This window comes from Macaca fascicularis, chromosome 8 (genome assembly GCF_037993035.2).
Source record: "Macaca fascicularis isolate 582-1 chromosome 8, T2T-MFA8v1.1".
NCBI lineage: Eukaryota > Metazoa > Chordata > Mammalia > Primates > Cercopithecidae > Macaca > Macaca fascicularis.
Genome location: NC_088382.1, coordinates 129,539,217 through 129,553,918, shown reverse-complemented (window position 1 = coordinate 129,553,918; position 14,702 = coordinate 129,539,217). Strand labels below are relative to the sequence as shown.

Sequence of the window (14,702 nt, the reverse complement as noted above, 5' to 3'; positions counted from 1 at the left end):
GGTTTCACCATGTTGGTCAGGCTGGTCTTGAACTCCTGACCTCAGGTGATCCAACCACCTCAGCCTCCCAACGTGCTGGAATTACAGCCTTCTGCCACCGCGCCTGGCCCCATTTTAACCATTTTTAAGTTCAGTATCACTAAATACATTCATAGCAGTGTGCAACCATCAGCACCATCCCTCCCCATAACTTTTTCAACTTCCTAAACTGTACCTCTATACCCATTAAACAATGACTCCCTATTCCCCCCTTTCCCTTGCTCCTAGCAACCACCATTCTACTTTCCATCTCTATAAATTAACTGTTCTAGGTGCCTCACATAAGTGAGATCATATAATATTTATCCCTTTTGTGATGAGCTCATTCCACCTAGCACAATGTCTTCAAGGTTCATCCCTGTTGTGAAGCATGTGCCAGAATATTTTTTTCTTTCTTTTTCAATTTTGTTTTGTTTTTTTTTCTTTTTTTAATTTGAGACGGAGTTTTACTCGTCACCCAGGCTGGAGTGCAATAGTGCGATCTTGGCTCATTGCAACCTCTGCCTCCTGGGTTCAAGTGATTCTCCTGCCTCAGCTCCTGAGTAGCTGAGATTACAGGCACCCACCATGACGCCTGGCTAATTTTTGTATTTTCAGTAGAGATGGGGTTTCGCCAAGTTGGCCAGGCTGGTCTCAAACTCCTCACCTCAGGTTATCCACCCACCTCGGCCTTCCCAAAGTGCTGGGATAATAGGCGTGAGCCACTGTGCCCGGCCATGTTTTTCCTTTTTAAGACTGAATAATACTCCATTATATGTGACTATCACATTTTGTTTATTCATTCATCATCAGTGAACACTTGGGTTACTTCCACTTTTTGGCTATTTTGAATAATGCTGCTTATAAATATGGGTGTGCCAATATCTCTTCAAGATCCTGCTTTTCTACTTTTAGGTACATACCCAAAATTAGGATTGCTGGATCATGGTATTTAATGGTTTTTTGTTTTGTTTTGTTTTATTTGAGATGGAGTTTCACTCTTGTTGCCCAGGCTGGAGTGTAATGGCACCATCTCGGCTCACTGCAACCTCCACCTCCTGGGTTCAAGTGATTCTCCCGCCTCAGCCTCTCAAGTAGCTGGGATTACAGGCATGCACCACCTGTAATCTTGAATTTTTAGTAGAGACAAGGTTTCTCCGTGTTGGTCAGGCTGGTCTCGAACTCCCAACCTCAGGTGGTCCGCCCACCTTGGCCTCCCAAAGTGCTGGGATTACAGGTGTGAGTCACCGTGCCTGGCCTGGTAATTACACATATACTTTTTAAAACCACTTCTATATCATTTGTCACAACTACTGTACCATCTTACATTCCCACCAGCAATGCACAAGGGTTCTAATTTCTCCACTTACCAACACAAATGTGTTTGTTTTTTTGTTTAAAGTTAGCCATACTGGCCGGGTATGGTGGCTCACACCTGTAATTCCAGCACTTTGGAAGGCCGAGTTGGGCGGATCACTTGAGGTCAGGATTTCAAGATCAACCCAGCCAACATGGCAAAACCCCACCTCTACTAAAACTGGGCATGATGGCACACGCTTACTCCCAGCTATTCGGTAGGCTGAGGCGGGAGAATCACTTGAACCCAGGAGGTGGAGGTTGCAGTAAGCTGAGATTGCACCAATGCACTCCAGCCTGGGCAACAGAACGAGACTCTGGCAAAAAAAAAAAAAAAAAGCCATACTAATAGATGTGAAGAGGTTGCCTCCCACCACTTGTTTTCCAATAGCTCTATGTTCACACATGCATTTTACCACCATCCCTTGGTATAACCAAATATGTAGACACTGACTAGTTTTTGTATTCCCAGGAAAGAGGACTGAGCTCAGCTACCTGGATGAAACTAGCCATGAGGCTGCCTCCTGAGATGGCCCTTCCCTGGCAGGCCAAGCTTGTCGCTATGAGAGATGAGTGAGCCAACAAAGTTAGGTAACATAGGGCTGGTTATTTCCAACATGTAAGCACACTCTTTGACATACTTTAAATGGCACTTATAATTTATAAGGCATTGTTTACACAGAGAAATTATTTGAAAATAATTACAGTATAAAACTTTTGTTGAGATTTAGAATTATAAAACACTGAGTTTGCTTTATGTAGTCTCCTCAGTCTCCAAGACCCCTGATGGGCAAATTACAAATCTGAATAATGTGTCAGGCTAGACAACTTTGCATGGCTTCCTACAAAGAAATCAGACACACACACACACACACACACACACACAGAGCAAGAAGGAACACAATGAAAAGAAAGAAAGAAAGAAAGAAAGAAAGAAAGAAAGAAAGAAAGAAAGAAAGAAAGAAAGAAAGAAAGAAAGAGTGAGAGAAAGAAAGAAAGAAAGAGGGAGAGAGAAAGAAAGAAAGAAAGAGAAAGAAAGAAAGAGAAAGAAAGAAAAGAAAGAAAGGAAAGAAAGAAAGAGAAAGAAAGAAAGAAAGAAAGGAAAGAAAGAAAGAAAGGAAAGAAAGAAAGAAAGAAAGAAAGGAAAGAAAGAAAGAAGAAAGAAGGAAAGAAAGAGATGGAAGATGGAGAGAGGGAGGGAGGCAAGGGAGAAAGGAAGGAAAGGGAGGAAGGAAGGAAGAAGGCAGGCAGGCAGGCAAGCAGGCTGGGTGTGGTGGCTCACACCTGTAATCCCAACATTTTGGGAGGCCGAGGCAGGCAGATCACTTGAGGCCAGGACTTCGAGACCGACCTGGCCAACCCGGCAAAACACTCTCTACTAAAAATAAAACATTAGCCAGGTGTGGCAATGCATGCCTGTAATCCAGCTGCTGGAGTGGCTGAGGCAAGACAATCACTTGAACCCAGGAGACAGAGGTTGCAAAGAGCCAAAATTTTGCCACTGCACTCCAGCCTGGGCGACAGAGCAAGATTCTGTCTCAATTTAAAAAAAAAAAAAATTTAAAAAAGAAAGAAGATTTCAGGAGCATCCAACAAACATGTATTTCTAGGTGAAAAATTTCCCATGGCTCTAAGCTGCACATGAACAATAAAACCACTTAAATTTTGTTCTAAAGTTATTAAATACCCTATGGGAAGAGATGATGGCCCTTTAAAATTAGCATAGGTTTAAAACTTTTAAAACTAACTTCTTTTCTGAAATGTTTCAGATATTCCATTTCCAAATTTCATGTTTATGACATTTACTTATAAAAGTTAAACAGGGAAACCTATAAGGTAGTCTTGATAAACACAAAAAATTCAGAAGTAAGAGGATTGGTGAGGATAATTATGGCTACTCCAATGATCAGCTACAGAATCCAATTTACTTGTACATTTTGTTGTAGTTGTTGGGAGACGATTCTTTATGGATCTGTTGGGTTTCTTTACATCTTGCAAGCAGAAGCACTGACAGCTTTTGTTCCAGATTAGCTTTTCAAGAATGTTTGTGCAGTGAACAGACCTAAAAGATAAAGGTAGTATTTCTTTTTGGAGCAAAAGGGCAGATTTGTTTTCTGCCAGCATAATGAAGATAACATCTTCCTTATCTCAGACAGAGGGCAAGTTTTCTTGAAGACCATTATAAAATATTCAGGTTCCTCAAGCTTAGGGTTCCTCTGCTGTCACACAGCCCACCGCATGTGCTGTTCTGTGAGAACTATGGCTTCGGAACTGATTCATTAAAATTGATGATACTCTGGCTGTTGCTATTACTGAGAGTAATGAGCTGTCTTTGTCCAGGGTCTTCTGTTTTCTGCCAGTATCCACAAAACGCTGGCAGCAAACTTGTAAGCTTGCAAGTAGGGTACAAATCCTAGACTCCTAACAGTTCTTGACATTAGTTACATAGTGTAAACATCTCTGGTCACACAAATAAAAAGTTACAAAAGGTAACAACTTTTAACCCACTCACATTGCAATCTTAGGACATTCTTCAAATAAACCAAGAAGGCTGGGAACATTCATTCTAAAATTCTACGAAACCACTAATTAATTGGGCAGCACAAGTAAAGTGTGAAAGTGCATATATATGCATATATTAGAAAATATGTATATTTTTTGAGACAGTCTCGCTCTGTCGCCCAGACTGGAGTGCAGTGGCACAATCATGGATCACTGCAATCTCCACCTCCCGGGTTCAAGCGATTCTCCTGCCTCAGCCTCCTGAGTAGCTGGGACTACAAGCACATGACACCACACCTGGCTAATTTTGGTATTTTTAGTAGAGACTGGGTTTCACCATATTGGTCAGGCTGATCTTGAATTCCTGACCTCCTGATCCGGCCGCCTCAGCCTCCCAAAGTACTGGGATTATAGGCGTGAGCCTGGCTAGAAAATGTTTTTATTACTGTTTGTAATTTGTAAAACTCAGGATCTCAGTTTGAGAAACATTTCTTTTTAAAAAATTACTTTATTTTATTTACTTATTTATTATTATTTTTCAGACAGAGTCTCACTCTGTCACCCAGGCTGGAGTGCAGTGGTATGATCTCAGTTCACTGCAACCTCCGCCTCCCGGGTTCAAGGGATTCTCCCACCTCAGCCTCCCAAGTAGCTGGGACTACAGGCACCTGCCACCATGCCCAGCTAATTTTTGTAGTTTTAGTAGAGATGGGGTTTCACCATGTTGACCAGGCTGGTCTCAAACTCCTGACGTAAAGTGATCTGCCCGCCTTGGCCTCCCAAAGTGCTGGGATAACAGGTGTGGGCCACCATGCCTGGCCTTATTTTAAAATTAATAGAAACAGTCTCACTATGTTGCCTGGGCTGGTCACCTGAAAAACACCTCTATACTGGAAATAGAACAAGATGGAGAAAAAGCTTGAAGACTTTTTTTTTTTTCACTCCAGTTCCATACCTAGGGTCTATCTCAGTCATTAAACTTCTCTCTATAGCTCATGTCCCCCATTTTTATAATGCAAATAATTATGCCTGCTGGGTATAATTCACAGAGTTGTACAGAGGATCAAACAAATTAATGTATATGATGGTTTGTGGGCTCTAAAGAGGCCAGACAAGGTGAATCTCTGGCTATTGTTGCTTGTCATTAAAAGCAAGCTCTGTGTAGCTCATGGTACAGGCTCAGCAGCTCATAGCAATCACAACATGTAGAGCCCTTTGTTCATTCAACAAATATTTATTGTCCCAGGCACTGGGAGAGAACAGGAGAAAGATCCTAATGCACAGGGTAGAGAAACTTCTGATAAGATAAAACATGCAGAAGGGCTTTGCCTCTTTGGATATACTTTCTCCCTTTTATTTCTCTTTGGTCCTGTGGAAGAGAAACTGAAGGAAGCAGTGGTAATTCAATAGACATCTAATGGCATACGGGCATGTTAAGCCAATTCTTCAATCAGGTCTAAACTCCTAAGCAGGATAAAGAGACTAATAGTAGCTGGAGATAGAAACTCTTGCTGCTGAGAAAATCATGGCCCTTTGGATGAAAAAACAAAAAACAAACAAACAAACAAACAAAAAACTAGACTAATGTGTCTATGAGCCAGATTAAGAGGGGATTTAGTTCCATATCAAGACTGAGGTTAAATTAAAATTAAGAAGTCTTTTCTAAATCTGAAGATGAAATCAAAGTTAGTTTAAAATATACATTTCAACTACTAGGTTTAGTAAGGAAAGACCAAATTGTACCTCAAACGCACATTCTCTTTTATAGCTGATTTTATTTGTTACTATACAGAGGACTTGATAATCCTGAATTCAACTTTTTTCTTTTTCTCTTCTTTTCTTTTTTTTTTTTTTTTTTTTTTTTGAGATGGAGTCTTGCTCTGCTGCCCAGGCTAGAGTGCAGTGGCACAACCTCGGCTCACTGCAACCTCCGCCTCCTGGGTTCAAGCAATTTTTCTGTCTCAGCCTCCTGAGTAGCTGGGGTTACAGGTGCATGCCACCACACCTGGCTAATTTTTGTATTTTTAGTAGAGACAGGATTTCATCCTGTTGGCCAGGCTGGTCTTGAACTCCTGACCTGAAGTGATCTGCCCGCCTCGGCCTCCCAAAGTACTGGGTTTACATGTGTGAGCCACCATGACTGGCCAGCTTTTTACGTAAAGAAATCTATTTTACCAATCAAGTTTTATAATAGGGAACATGCACTCAAAACACTTTTTACCATCTTAAGGTGGCATATACAGATTCAACATTGTTCTTTTAAGTTATGGGTACTATCCTGCTTATAAAGGTCTCCTTTGAGAAGTAAAAATTGTACTGTTTGGGAAAACGTGACTTATGTTCATGTGTTGAGGGTCTTGGGTACTTGTGCCCATGCAAAATTAAGTGGAAAGCTGTAAGCCCCTCCCAAAGAGACAGAATGCTATGCCTTATTATTTGCACCCTCAGTCCATTGACTGGCCATAATGAAGACTCAACAGAGCTTAGAGCTTGTTGATGAAAGTGTATTGTGCCCTGAATGCACTCAGATGAATTCGTCAAAATGATAACATCAGGGCATCAATCCATAAGCACACACCCTCTTTCTCATGCTTCCCCAAAGTTGGCAGCAGGAGGTGAGCAATAGCATATACTCATATCTGATGTGGACCCTGTCCTGTGTGCATATCCATTAGTCCATTTTACCCCCACAACACGTCTATGAGGTCAGCACAGTCAGTATCTCCATTTACTAGATAGGCAAATGGAGACATAGAAATAAAGCCATTTGCCCCAAGGCATGGAGCCAAGATTCACACCCAGGTAGCTGGGCTCCTGGGCTCTTATCTGCTATGCAAGGCTGCATCCTAAAATAATATGAGAAAACAAGAAGAATAGGTGTCACGTATTGATATTACTATTTACTACTCTAATAACAACAGCTAACATTCCCTAGGCTCTCAGTCCACGTCAAGCAGTGTGCTCAGCACTGTACAGATGGATCTCAATCAGTCCCCGCTACAGCTTTTTCCAGCAGTGGGTCCCAGCCTTATCTCCATGGTAGACTGCAGATCAGAGAGATTTAGGCAGCCTGCTGAAGGTCACAAAGCAAGCAAGTTGTGAAGCTGCGATGGAAGACCCAGGCTGTGTGACTCCAGAGCCTACAGCCATTGTCACTCACTATGCAGTATGATCCATGCCTCCAGTTCCTCTAAAGCTTTCCTCACTCACACTGGGACAACTTCAAAGGGCCAGCTTCTGGCTTCTTCATTAGTATTTGTTCCAGCATGTCTCAAGTAAAGTAACTAGAGTGACATACATACTAAGAGCCAGCAGAGTTACTGAAATTGTAGTTTTGAGACTTGGGTTTATCCCACCAATGAGCAGTCTGAGACACTGCTATGGGTTAGAAAGCCAGGGTACCCAGGCTGGGCACACTGGCCCACGCCTGTAATCCCAGCACTTTGGGAGGCCGAGGCAGACAGATCACTTGAGACCATGAGTTTGAGATCAGCCTAGCCAACAGGTTGAAACCCCATCTCTACTAAAAATACAAAAAAATAGCTAGGTGTGGTGGCATACACCTCTAGTCCCAGCTACTTGGGAGGCAGAGGCACGAGAATCGCTTGAACTCAGGAGGCAGAGGTTGCAGTAAGCCGAGATCATGCCACTGTACTTCAGCCTGGGCGACAGAGTGAGACTCTTATAAATAAAAAAAAACAAACAAAAAAAACCCAGAAAGCCAGGGTTCCCCAAAATCAACATGGTTCAGCAAAACCTCAGTCAGAAACCACAAAGTTTCACAAAGTCCTATTTATAACACAGAACAAACAAGCAAGAAAAGAGCCAAAAAGAAATACTGACAATACGCCCGCCCCCTCAGAGCTGCTGAGACAGCAGCGGCCCCAACACCTGCCACCCCAGGTTCTTGTCTCACCCCTGTCCCTCGCAAACTGTGTCAACATCACATATAAATTACTTAAATGCATTGGATCCCAGATGCTCTCTCTGAAAATGGGCCAGTAAAGTAATGCTCCATCTATTTTAAAAAGAAGCTTAGATAAAATAATCTAAAGGAAGTGCTTTAAGAAGCTTAACTTACAAACAATAAACATTGTTTTGTTTTTTGTGGGTTTTTTGTTTCGTTTTGTTTTTGATATGGAGTCTTGTTCTGTCACCCAGGCTGGAGTTCAGTGGTGTGATCTCGGCTCACTGCAACCTCCGCCTCCCAGGTTCAAGCAATTCTCCTGCATCAGCCTCCCGAGTAGCTGGGATTACAGGTGCCCACCACCACACCCAGCTAATGTTTATATTTTTCATATTGATGGGGTTTCCCACGTCGGCCAGGCTGGTCTCAAACTCCTGACCTCTGGTGATCTGCCCACCTCGGCCTCCCAAGGAGCTGGGATTACAGGCATGAGCCACCACACATTACTCAAGCTACCTTCACAATTAACGTGAAGCCACAGCAGTCAGTGATTTAGGGAAAGGGGTGAGAGTGGCATGAGTCCTCTAGGCAGAGAGAACAGCACATGCAAAAAGTATATCAGATTGCCACTTCCTCACTCCCTCCTCTCCAACGGCCTCCCATTACACTTAAAATCATCAATTCTTACCATGGTTTTAAGGGCCCTATTATGAACTGGCCTTGCCTCATCTCCTACTACTCTCCTCTTTTCTTCTGCCCTCTGGACACTCTGGTCTCATTACTGCCCTTAAATATGTCCAGCACGTTCCCTTCTCAAAGCCTTTATCCTTACCATTCCCTTTGCCTGGGATGTTCTTCCACCAGATATCTGCAAGTCTTCCTTTATTCATATGTCATCTCTTCAAAAACATTTTCCCCGATCCCCCTATTTAAAGTACCCCACCATCCTCAGTAAATCTATTTTTCTTTCTAGCACCGATGACACCCGTGTTATACTATATCACATCTTCATGTGTCTGTGCCTTTAATGTCTGCCTCTTTAACTGAAGTGCAAGCTCATGAAGGCAGGGGCTTTGCTACAGGCATTTCTAGCATCTTTAGCTGTGCCTAGCAAGTGGAAAGGGCTCAATATAGATTTGTTGAATAATTAATGCATTAATGCATCTCCTGAAAGGAAAGAACATGCTCAGAGATACACAGTGCTGTGTGACTGGTCCACAGGGTGGAAGGAGATGCAACGGAATATGAGGCTGGAGTAAGTCTGCTTTCCAGAAGGTGTGAGCAACTTTAACTTTTCTTATTATTATCTTGCCATCATAACTATCCCATTAAGCAATAACAGTTCTCTGCCAGACATTTTCAATTATAGCTGATCCCTGCCCCACAGTGTGGTTATGCAGATCCCAAGAGATAAGCTGTAGCTAGAGAAAAGTGTTATAGGTACAGTGGCTCATGGCTTAGTCCCAATGCTTTGAGAGGCCAAGGTAAGAGAATCACTTGAGGACAGGAGTTTGATATGAGCCTGAACAACATAATGAGATCCTGTCTCTACAAAAAGTTAAAAAAAAAAAAAAAAAAAGCTGGACGTGGTAGCATAAGTCGGTACTCGTAGCTACTTGGGAGGCTGAGGCAGGAGGATCACTTAAGCCCAGAAATTGAAGGTTACAGTGAGCTATGATAATGCCACTGCACTCCAGCCTGGGAGACAGAGCAAGATCCTGTCTTTATAAATAATAATAATAATAATAATATTGTTAATCTTTTTTAATTTAAAAAAAGGAAAAGTGTTACAGAATCCACTGGCCTTCATCCATGGAGATGACATGCATGTTTTGGCCAACATAGAATCATTGTTTGAAAGGAACATCATCGTAACTGAAATACCCAACACCTGCTAGAATTCTACAAAAGGAACTAAGAAATTAAAAGAAAGCAACAAAACAAATGCACACACTCAAGTAAACAAGTGGAGGTACTGATGGATCCCTTCCATTCAAATTCATGTGAGTCAGAAAGATGAGAGAGTTTCTCCATTTCAATATAGAAAGCAAGTGATAGTAGACTGAGTACAAATTAGGACATCAAGTGGTGACCATACCACCTCAAGAAACGGAGACAAGAACTGGGACAGAGTGCATAACACAGGAAGGACACGGTCGAGGGTGGCCATCAGTACTGTACTCATATCTGGAATGGCTATCCTCTGTGAGGTCTTACTATACACCAGAGATCCTGAGCTAAATACTTAAGCCTTTTAATTCCCACAACAGCACTAGGAGGTGAGTTCGATTGCTGCTGTCATGTCACTAAAGAGGACACTGAGCTTTATAAAGGTAAGGTGACAGGGCTACACTTCAAACTCTGTCTGGCTTTTAAGCGTCATGCCAATTAATCTGATCACTCAGACACCCACCCAGACCCTTACCCCCACCCATTACAGACAGGCTATTTTATGTGACAAATATGTTTTGTTTTTGTTTTAGTTTTGAGATGGTGTCTCACTCTGTCACCCAGGTTGGAATGCAGTGATGTGATCCCGGCTCACTGCAGCCTCTGCCTCCTAGGTTCAAGCGATTCTCCTACCTCAGCCTACCGAGTAGCTGGGATTACAGGTACTCACCACCATGGCGGGCTAGTTTTTGTATTTTTAGTGGAGACAGGCTTTCACCATGTTGGCCAGGCTGGTCTTAAACCCCTGACCTCAAGTGATCCACCCACCTCGGCCTCCCAAAGTGCTAGGATTACAGGCATAAACCACGGCGCCTGGCAGATAAATATGTGTTTTTCAATTCCCTCAAGTCTTGTAAGGCAGCCAGGGTTACAAAGGAGGTACCATTGCTTCTGCACCCCTTTTTCTAATGGTTGCCCTGGAAAACTAAATGAGGAAGGCAGGATGGTAAAGAGGCCACAGAAGTAGCAGATAAACCCAGAGATGCCCACTCAGAAGATTCGAGACCCATCAACCAAATACTCCTGTGCTACACTGTACTTATCTCTTGAAAGAGCTGAAAGCTTATTCCTCATAGACATCCTGCTATCTGAAGTTCTCCCACTACTGGTCTCCTGGTCTGACCAATTCCCCTGCTCTTGATGCTGCTTCTCCAGTCACTTATAAGCCTGAAACTCCAATTTACACAACAACAGTATTTAAAAGAAAAAAGGGGGCCAGGCACGGTGGCTCACACCTGCAATGCTAGCACTTTGGGAGGCTGAAGTGGGTAGATCACCTGAGGTCAGGAATTTGAGAAAAGCCTGGCCAACATGGGGAAACCCTGTCTCTACTACAAATACATAAATTAGCCAGATGTGGTGGCTCACGTCTGTATTCCCAGCTACTCAGGAGCTGAGGCACGAGAATCACTCGAATCCAGAAGGCAGAGGTTGCAGTGAGCCGAGATCATGCCACCACACTTCTGCCTGGGCAACAGAGTGAGACTCAGTGCCAAAAAATAAATAAAAATAAGAAAGGAAAAGGGGCATCCACATCATTTGATGGTAAACAAAAATTCTGGAGCTTTGTAGAATTGACTTAAATATAGAAAATAAGATTTAAATAAATGCTTTAATAAGAATCTTATGAAATTGACTTATTTTCTGGCAAAGAGAAAGCAAATGGGTGATAGTTTTCTCATATGAAAAAGAACAGTTATGTAACCGGCCCACATGGAAGAGCCATGCTGAAATCAACATAATGAGACTGGCACAGTTCTGCTTCTCTCTACCAGTCAAGATTACAGTGGGGATTTCATGTGGAACATACTTTTCATACAGCCTCTGTCCCCTCATAAAGGCCTTCACTTCGTTATCCAATGGGAAGGTGCCGTCATCCTTTCTAAAGCGGTAGAAGAGTTTGACATCCTTGAATTCTTTATGCTCATCACACACTGAAACACAATATGCACAGAGAAGCAAATAAGAAAAAAAATCACTCTTATTTAATTACTCAAGTGAAGTATGATGCTAATTAAGAATTATTTCACCACCAAATTCTTCATGCATGCAAGTATCTACCATATGAGCTGATACATGTAAAATAGTTACATAGCACTTGGTACAGAGTAAGTCCTCAGTATTTTTAGCTATTATTATCACCATCACCATCACCATAATCATCATCATCATCTTTAGGAAGTTCACATAATTCAATTCATGAAGCAATCCACAAACTCTTCTAAAGAATATTGGGGCATGCATCAGCCTCAAAGAATGTGAAATCTAGTGAGGTAAGGAAAAATGTCAACTATAATTGAAATATGGTATGATAAGGCTACAGAGGTAAGGACAGAGTGCAATGGGAGCCTAAAGGAAGAGTGCCCAGTGCCCCAGGAACACAGTGACCCAGCTTTGGAAAAAGAAAGCTTCCCTGAAGAGTTTGCACGTAAGTGGAGACCTGAAGAACAAAGAGAAATTGGGCAAAACGTGAGGGGAAAGGGCATTCCAAGAGAACGACGACATGTGCGAAGGTCGAGGCCAGGATGAGAGATTTCAAGAAGACATGTTGGTGAATCTTTATTGAACCCATTGAGAGTAACAGCAAAAACTTGGAAACCACATAAATGCCCACTGAAAAATATATAGTGGCATAATTATACATATGTATTATACAACAGCAAAAATAACAAATAAGACATATACTGTCAACGTGGATGAAGCTCACAGTGTGTTGATCAAGTTGCAAAAGGATAAATATGCACTTCTATAATGAGAGAAAACTTTTAAGACAACATGATGCATTCCTTAAAGATGAATAGAGAAAGAGGTATAAAGCAGTACATAGAAATAACCGAAATGCTAGTTGGGCACAGTGACTCACACCTGTAATTTCAGCACTTTGGGAGGCTGAGGTGGGCAGATCACCTGAAGTCAGGAGTTCGAGACCAGCCTGACCAACAGGGTAAAACCCAGTCTCTACTGAAAATACAAGAAAAAAAGAAATAACCAAAATGCCTCTTAGAGGAAGAAAATGAAATCAGGGAGAGATACAGTAGAGATAAAATAAAGCAAAATGTTTTCTTTCTTAAGTGGGTATGTTCATGAAAAGATTTAGTCCTTCATTTTCTCTCAAGTCACCTTGACTCACCACCTCACTTACCATGGTGAATAATGCCCCGGTCTGCTAATTTCTGCATGAGTTTAATTGCCGTCTCTCTGTCGGAAGCCTCTTTGTGTTCAATCAGCCAGTCAATCAGTTCTTTTGCGACGAAACAGTTTGGGTAGGTCTTGAGATGATGACGTCTATCTTTAATAACCTTTTCTTCATGCAGCCTGAGCCTGAAAGAAAAATTAGCAATTACTTTGGAAATTTTGATGACAGCACAAATTATTAAACCAATCCCAGAGAGTAATAACATAACAGAAGTTCCAAAGGCACGAGAGTGTTATTGAGTATCTTTAGCTCACTTGGTGATTTCCATACTGTCAGAGCTCAAAGGCTCCCGAAAGTGACTCCAGCCTCTGATCTAGATGACGGAGGTAAATATGAGGGTAAAACAATCACAGCCAACCCAGAACTCTCCTGCCACTCCTGAGAGTGAGAAAAGCTCTCCATCTCCTACTCTGTCTCACTCCCTGCTTTTGTCTCTCCAGTGGGGTTACTGTTTCAACCAGCAAACAAAAACCCTAGCAATATGCTGAAACAAAGTGCATCCTCTTTATCACAAATTGTTCAGGGCCCATCCTACTTGTAGTCATTCATTCATATAACAAATATTAATGGATGTCTACTACCTGCCTGTTAGGTAATTCTAGGCACTAAAAACATACATCAGGGTGTGGTGGCTCACATCTGTAATCCCAGCACTTTGGGATGTCGAAGCAGGAGGATCACTTGAGGTCAGGAGTTTGAGACCACCCTGGCCAACATGGTGAAAACCTGTCTCTACTAAAAATACAAAAATTAGCCAGGCATGGTAGCGGGTGCCTGTAATCCCAGCTACTCAAGAGGCTGAGGCAGGAGAATCGCTTGAACCCGGGAAGTGGAGGTTGCAGTGAGCTGAGATCGCACCATTGCACTTCAGCCTAGGCAACAAGAGTGAAACTCCTTCTTAAAATATATACATACACATATATATACATACATATACATATATACATATGCATCTTGAACTACTACTAGCCAATCTTGCCATCATAAAGGAAGAACCTGCCTAGAAAGAAAAACAACACAGAGCAAAGTGGACCAGATAGATAAGGAGATAGAGATAAAAGAGAGAGAGAGATTACAAACAACCCTGTTTGAGCACCTGAATTCAACAGTTCATGAAGTCACCTAACCTGGGTTTAAATTACATGAATCGATACATTCCCTGTGCTTTAGTGAATTGATTCAGGTATCTGTTACTAATACCAATATTGTCCCAATACACCCTCCAGCTGAATGCCAGCTTATGGCTCCATGACACGGACTGTTGCCACAGTGGTGCCTTCAGAGATCACATAAATGGCCAGAGCTATGTACTCTGCACCCAGTGGTTCCACAACTTCCTAGGGTCTGTTTCTCATTCTCCTGTCTCCTTCCCTTGTCCTGCTGTGATATGCACCTGTTGTCCTTGTTCCTAAACTCAAGCAGTTCCCCTGATCTGCTATTTCTGTTCTGCCGTGGTCTGCTACGTAGTCAGTATTTAGGAGTTAAAATATTTTGAGCAAAAGCCTGATACGAGCATCTATGAAGAAAGAAAATGAGCATTTTGGGCTTGGAATTTATGACATCTATTTTGGTCACTCAAAGACTATCTTATATCCTTTATTACTGCTCTTTGGCTGAATGCTAAATAATTAGTAATAAATGTTACTTACTGTACAATGTTCTACCATCTGCCAATATTTATTATCTAAAACTTAAGAGTTAAGTCATACTATAGGATTGGCTAAGGAAAGGACATAGCAATGAATCCACTAGTAACAGAGATGAGGATATCAG

General features: G+C 42.1%; 1 protein-coding gene across 3 annotated transcripts in view; it reads right to left on the bottom strand.

Annotated features, from left to right (window-relative positions):
* DEPTOR (DEP domain containing MTOR interacting protein) overlaps positions 1–14,702 on the bottom strand; it is a 195,414-nt gene that overhangs the window by 126,675 nt on the left and 54,037 nt on the right. For all 3 annotated transcript variants that reach the window (XM_045398631.3, XM_005563995.5, XM_073999357.1), the window contains exons 2-3: positions 12,876–13,054; positions 11,544–11,667 (exon numbers count right to left, since the gene is read on the bottom strand). In XM_045398631.3, coding sequence (XP_045254566.2) covers positions 11,544–11,667; positions 12,876–13,054 — 303 coding nt within the window. The remainder of the gene's footprint in view (positions 1–11,543; positions 11,668–12,875; positions 13,055–14,702) is intronic.